This window comes from Ziziphus jujuba, chromosome 7, assembly GCF_031755915.1.
Source record: "Ziziphus jujuba cultivar Dongzao chromosome 7, ASM3175591v1".
Lineage (NCBI taxonomy): Eukaryota > Viridiplantae > Streptophyta > Magnoliopsida > Rosales > Rhamnaceae > Ziziphus > Ziziphus jujuba.
Window position 1 is genome coordinate 24,306,037 of NC_083385.1, and position 7,270 is coordinate 24,313,306.

The 7,270-nt window shown below is 31.6% G+C and overlaps 1 protein-coding gene across 1 annotated transcript; it reads left to right on the forward strand.

Annotated features, from left to right (window-relative positions):
- The first annotated feature begins 473 nt into the window (after positions 1-473).
- LOC107425576 (uncharacterized) lies at positions 474-4,049 on the forward strand. The gene is made up of 6 exons (XM_016035585.4): positions 474-761; positions 886-940; positions 1,296-1,346; positions 2,674-2,765; positions 2,842-2,919; positions 3,656-4,049. Exons 1-6 carry the CDS (start codon positions 706-708, stop codon positions 3,798-3,800), a joined length of 477 nt encoding a protein of 158 aa, XP_015891071.2. The 5' UTR covers positions 474-705; the 3' UTR covers positions 3,801-4,049.
- The last annotated feature ends 3,221 nt before the right edge of the window (positions 4,050-7,270 follow it).

The window sequence follows — 7,270 nt, forward strand, 5'->3', positions numbered from 1 at the left end:
CCATAAGGTACTTTTTGAAAGACAAATAAAATTTGGAAAATCCATATAATATTAATCTAACATAATATAAAGATTGTGGACCGTTTGGATTGGAGAAAATAATATGGTCAAGCAACAAATAGTAAATTGAAAATCAAAAGAATTTTAAATTTCAAATTAAAAAATATTAAATTGCAAGTAATTGTAATCTTAAGCTTGATTCAGTCATAAAATATTGAAAATATAATTTCAAGTTAGGATTTCAAATAAAAACTTAAAAACTTTCGAAACCTGACCTAAAAAATTGAAAAGGAATGACTGGTTCACTTTTTTTAAAGGGAAAAATATAAAACTGAAAATATTAGGAACTAAATTAATAATAATAATAACAATAATAATGAGGTTCGGGTTTTGTTTCAATTTATTTATTTATTTATTTTTTTGGGTCAAAGGTTTTGTTTTAATCTGATGAGAACTTTGAACAGATGGAGATGTTAGTGTATACAGTTTGTTAAGGGTTGCTATAGGATCCTAAGATGCAAGGAGATGAATGTAAACTTTTAAGCCCAAACTTTAAAGCGTCGAAAATGAGCTCAAAACAAGTGCACCGAATCCAATAAACCCTTGCTATTGTTAAAAAAAACGAAAAGAAAAAAAATTCCAATAAACCCTTTTAGGGGTTTTCCATTTCGAAGCTTCACTCTCCTTGTCTCTCCCTGCAAAAAAATGACGAAGTTCAGGAAGCTAGGCCGACCCACGGGTCATCGAATGTCCATGCTAAGGTTCTTTGATTTCCATTATTTTTTTCTAAATACTTTTCGTTTCGCTTTAGTTTAACCATTGTTTAAATTATATATATATATATATATTTTTTTTTTTTTTCCCGGCAATTTGTTTCTGGTTCAGAACGATGGTGTCGCAGTTGGTAAAGCACGAGCGCATTGAAACCACTGTTGCCAAGGTACCTCCATGAAGAGAGAATTTATTTTCCAGTTTCCGAATTTTTAAGTATTTGGATTTTCTAGGGTTTAGTTGATTTATGTATTGCTGAATTTACTTCGTTTTTTCAAGATAATGAATCTTTTTTTCAATTATTATTATTATTTTATTTCATTTGTTAAGATTTCTGAAAATGTAACTTTTTTGATTGATTCATTTAGTCGGTGTTTGTTTTGTCTAGCTGACGTAAAATTTCGCATACTCCTACTGATTTTATAAATATAAAGAACATTAAGTTTTTGTTATTATTGTTATTTCGAACGGTGTGAAGAATTATTTTGATTATTTATATTTTTGTTTTGTATGCTCATTTGCAGGCAAAAGAGATTCGACGTCTGGCTGATAATATGGTCCAGCTTGGAAAAGAGGTGCGCGTAACAAATTAGTTCTGTGACTAATGCTATGTTTATGTGGCATATGCTTCTTGAATTTTTTATGCCCCTTAGAGAGTGTGTCTCTTCATCAAATGTCATGAAGAAATTGTTGGCATCGGTATGATGGCCAATAGATTTCACGTATTGCTCCAAAGAAGTATGGAATTTCCATTTGTGTTAATTTTTTTTAGACTGCATCTGAATTAGATTGGTATGTGGTGTGTTTTCTTTGGACTTACAGCTAACCTTCAGTTGCAATTGGTAATATTCACCCAAACCTACAAGCTTTTGAAATTCCTTAGTTCCCAATATATTGTTTCGTTTTTAGTTTGCCTCCACATGCGTAGCTATATTTTTGGATAGTTGATCACACTGTTATATCTAATATATCGTTAAATTGCTTGTCATATAAATCATTGATTATGGTGTATTATTTGTCATGTAAATGATTGATCACAGTGTGGCTTATAAATAATACCTTTCTTTTGGGCTAAGATCAAGTGTGGCCGAGAAGAGATTATGGTATTGTGATTCCTTTGGTAATTTTCAAGCAAATATTTCTTTGTATTCTTGATCGATAATCCTTCCTAGTCGGTTTTTGGGCCCTTCGAGATCATTTGGAAAGCTTGTGGCATTTGAAGGTTCAGTTTTCTATTTTGGTTATTAGCTATTCAAATGATTAATACCTATGTTTTGCTGCAAAAGGACCACATATGTGTTTATCCCCCTTCCGGTATTATTATGTTTTGGAGAGCTTGTGAATCTGTTGATCACTTGTTTTCACAATGTGATGGGGCTACTTTTCTTTGCTTCAAACTATTTAGAGAAGCTGGAACATGTTGGGTGTATCTTAAACGTTGTTATTTCCTTGTTGGTTGGATGTGGGGGTTTGGTGATCGGAAAGAGACGTAAGACTTTGTAGAGATGTGCAGTTTTTAGCTGCTTTTCAGGTCATTTAGTTGTAAAGAAATGAAAGGTAGTTTGAATACAAGTTTCATAATCTTTTGAAGTTAATTAATTTCTTGGTGTCTTTTATGTAATCATCTATCAAGGAATTTAAGGATTATCCATTTTTATGCACAACTTATGTTGGAAGATGCTCTGCAAAATTGATGCAATCCTAGTTTATATTACTCATGCTTTGTCCCATGAAGGGAAAAGAAGCCAGAAGTAGTGAAATGTTTTAATTACTCCTTAACCATGCCTGCCTTGTAAAAGTTGTTCTCCAACTGCATAGATTTAGTTCTCTAACTTTTTCTTTCGTCTTTTTTCTTCTTTTGGGTCTTTAATGTGATTGTATTGTCTTTCTAAATTATCACAGGGCTCCCTTTGTGCTGCAAGGCGTGCGGCTGCTTTTGTGCGAGGGGATGAGGTTATACATAAGCTGTTTACAGAACTGGCTTATCGATACAAGTAAGTCAAGTATTCTGTTGCCTTTTTCAATCTTAGTCTTTTTTAATTATTGTTCTGATTGGTTACTGTGATATAGAGATAGGGCAGGTGGATACACAAGACTGCTTCGTACACGTATACGAGTTGGTGATGCTGCACCAATGGCATATATTGAGTAAGGCTGTTTGATGTTGATTAATTTTACTTTCTCTGATTAACATATGCCTGTCATCTGATTAATGTATTGCCATATTCTTGTTGAAGGAACTGTGTTATTAGCTGTTGCTTTAATTTATCATTTGCAATGTGGTTAACTATGCAATAAATTGTGCTTTTGGAGTTCAGTAGTTCTTCAAAAAGAAAGGAAAGTAAAACTAATGGAAAGCAATCATCCTGATGCTGGACCAATAAAACAAACCAGAAAATAACAAAGAAAACAAACTCCTAAATTTCAATATCAATAATATTCTCTATAGTCTGCCTCTTAGGGTTTTAGAGAGCTTCTTTATGATAAAAAGGCTACCAGAGGGAAACTAATTAAACTAGGAGCTAAATCAAATATAATTCTAATAATACTTAGGACTATAAAAAATAAAAATAATAAAAGAAAAACATAATAATTAACAAGTCTGTATAGATTCCTCGTTACTTTCTTGGGATGAAAGTTCGTCATATTATTATTCATCCTCGTGACAGAAACAAGGCATGATAATTTTTGTGATTTGTTATTACTATGAATATTCTAATGCATTGTCCAAACAACTGATCATATTTATTCCATTAATGAGTAGTGTATTGGAAATTTTATCCCATTGTGTCCGCATGGCAGTTTAAATTTGCTTATTTGCAGATTTGCTCAATGTTCATTGAAATTGGCCAGCATTTTACTTATGTTTTATGCATTTGTACAGGTTCATTGACAGGGAAAATGAACTCAGACAATCTAAACCACCAACCCCTCAACCACCTCAGAGAGCTCCATTGGATCCTTGGACAAGATCCAAGCTTTCTAAGCAGTTTGCACCTCCAAAAGAAGATAAAAGCTCAGAGATCTGATTTGCAGTTTGAGATTTCATTTTTATAGTTTTCTAATGTAGAAATCTTCAAGTTCTTGTAATTGAAAGGTTCTTTTTTCATTATTAAAGATATGATCGTGGGCAATATCGTTTTGAACTGAATGCCTCTTTTTTTTTTTTTGGGGGGTAAGTTTTTGAACTGAATGCTTTCGCATTCAATGTAGTGCTGCAACTTTTCTGCTATTTTTGGATAATCTTGAAACAGCATAATTGGATTTTGATTTTTTCATCCCTCAAAATCAGCAAAGGATTTGATGTATTTGTGAACCCATGATCAAATACGGTTTTGCTTCCATATGAGCACACTTGCTGGGCCTACTCGAAAGTCAATTCGTTTGTTTCGTTTCATGGAACTCTGTCATATTTGTGACATTTATATTTTGCCTCTGGATATTTTCATTCCTGCTGCAGCTGGTGAACTTGTATTATGCTTCTTGGTGCAATGTAAAGATGTATTATGTTTCTTGGCTGCAATGTAAAGATCGAAGGTCATTTTTGAACAGGTCATAAGGCAAAGACATTCTCCTGATTTTTAGTTACCGTCCTTTCAACTAGTTTAATGTATGAATAATTGATGATGCTCAGGAAAAGGTAAATGAATGAGCGGTTAAAGGCTCTCAAATATAATCTATGATTGGGAAAAGGTGGGATTTTCTCAGCTGCCAAAAGAGCTATAAAATGGTTATAAACCTTACGTGTGCCCAACTTTTTACGTGAAGTATGCAACAATATACCGCCCATTGGTTATAGGTGGTAAGCTATTTTCACAGTACTTATTTCAATGATAAAACTGCCTTTGGATCATCAAGTTCTTCTTTTTTCTTCTTTTTTATTGTTTAAGATGATTTTTCAGTCGTATTCCAGTGTAATGGAAGAGATGTTATTTTGGGATTGTAAAAGTTGTCAGAATTACTTCAACTTTTAATTTTGGTTTGTTTGAATGGCAATCCAAGAGATAAAATTTTAGTTCATGCAATTATTTCTGAAAGAACATTTCCTCGAGGAGTTGCATATCATAGTTGTCCCCAAATAATAATGAGCAATATTACAGCCAATGAATTAATTTATCCTACAAAAAATATTTGACAAAATCTTAATTGTCTAAAATTAAATAACTATTATGCGGCAAGGTATAAGCCCAAAATGTTGAAGCATATGCTTTTCAAAATTAAATTATAATATTAAAAAAATTAAATATATATTTATATTAACATAAAATTTAAAATTAAAAACATAAATAATTTTTATACTGTAAAATAAATCAATTAAAAGTTTACATAAAAATAAAATTAATAATTATTAAAAATGCAATACAATATATATTTCTAATTGCTAAATAATATTCTATGAATCTAAATGATGGTAAGATAGATTTTTTATATAATAAAAAAAATATTTAACTATCTATGAGGTATATATATCATTGTTTGATAAGTTAAAAAGTGCATTCTTAAACTTGAGACATATGCCTAATCTTCTAAAGCATGTGCCTCACTGATGTGATGTCCTAAATAGTAAATCTCGAGGCATTTTTGATAGAATCCACTTTGGAAACGATTTATGAGTGGTCTCTCCTAGTAAAGTTCTATTAAACAATCTTTAGAGAAAATTCAATAGAACCTTATTCAATCATGGATAAACAACATGTTCAATTATCACATAATACATCAATATATAAAAATAGAATCATAATAGCATGCAAGTCCATGACAACAATCAACATCTGCAGCCTGTCATATTACAGACCATTACTACACATACATAATAGGGTCACTATTGTATCTATAATTTTGGTCAAAACATTCTAAAAATATTTGTACAAAATTAAGTAATACAGCTAATACTAATAAATCTTGAAAATTAAAGATAAATAGGGAAGAATAAATATTGTTGTTATTATGGAAAACACGGAACAACAAGCAATGTGAAAGGTAAGAAGCTAACTGCTTAGACCTAGGGAACGAATTTAAAAACAAATAAAACGTGAAAATATCTCAATAAGTAGCATGGTACAAAAAAAATAATATTTTATTTCTGTAAATATTTCTCTTAAAATTTCTTAGTCCACTCTTTCAAAAAATTCCCATTTCAAATTATTTCACAAAATCTAGATTTGCACCCCAAATCAATATCATAAAACTAAAACTTAAAATATACCTAGCATTTCCAAGTAGTGATGACGTCTCGAAACCCCATGAGATAGTAGGAGAGAGAAAGAAACATGTGGGATGAACCCACCTTCTGATCTTTAACTTCCTAAAGGCATTATGATAATACAAAACCTTAGGATGAACTCAAATCACAGCCCTTAGTGTACGAAAGGTATCATGGCACTAATGAACATATGGGATGAAACCATCTTACGACCTTTAGCTTATTATAGGCATCGTGCCAAATCTGTGCACTATAATATAATACTGAATTGAAATACTTGTACTGTAGAATACATCCATTGTTTAAAAACAAGTACAATATTCTTAAGCAATCTTTTAAAATCATACTTTTCTATTTTTCCACAAACAAATACTGTACCATAAACTGGAATTTAATATTCAACCCAACCATTTGTTTAAATATTTCAAAATTTTCAAATAACCATTTTATACCAAAGTATAAAAACCAAAAGTGAAATATTTATTATCATAAATGTAACATCCCGTATTGAGAAAATTTGATTTTTTTTTTTGTTTATTAAGTTTGACCGGGATTGACTGAGTGGGTAGCATAGTTAATTTTGTGGTACAGTTGGAGTTTTGTTTTGACTAGGACATCTTTGCAAAAAGAACATCATCATGAGTCGAGAGATTGGTGGCATGCATGATTCGGAGTTAGGATCGAGAAGTTATGGTCAGAATAAGGTGTGATTCAAATTAACTAAGTGGGGCACAATGTTGACTTTTTATTTGGTTAAGGTTTGGAGTTGACTAATACACCATCACGTAGTGCTCATTAATAAGAGCTTGTAGACTAGTAACATGCTTAATTTGAAGCTACATTTAGAATGTTATGATTTTTAAAGTTTTATAATTATTTTATTGGTATTGGTTTTTTGGATTTTCCTAGAAAAATGTCTAAGGGGATGTTTAAAAATATCTTCTAACAGGTGCTACATGTCAAATTCTCAGTCAAGAATCTATGTTGTTCGAATAGTCTTAACATGTGTCAAGACAAGAGATATGGAAGAGGCCTTGTTAAACAACACTTAAGGTTGTTCAAACAAGTCCCCATTTTATTTTCTTTTTCTCTTTCTTCTTCCCGACAATGGGACTTTCTCCCTCTCTCTCTCTCTCTCTCTCGCTCTCTCCTTACACAGTAGGCATTTACATAGGAAAGTTGCTTTGATTTCAATTGATCTAGTTCTCATTGCCACCACCATTAGATGACCCACCTCATTGATGGTGTCGTAGTCCCTTTAGTTTGCCGGAATGGCTACCCATGTGTCAAAAAATG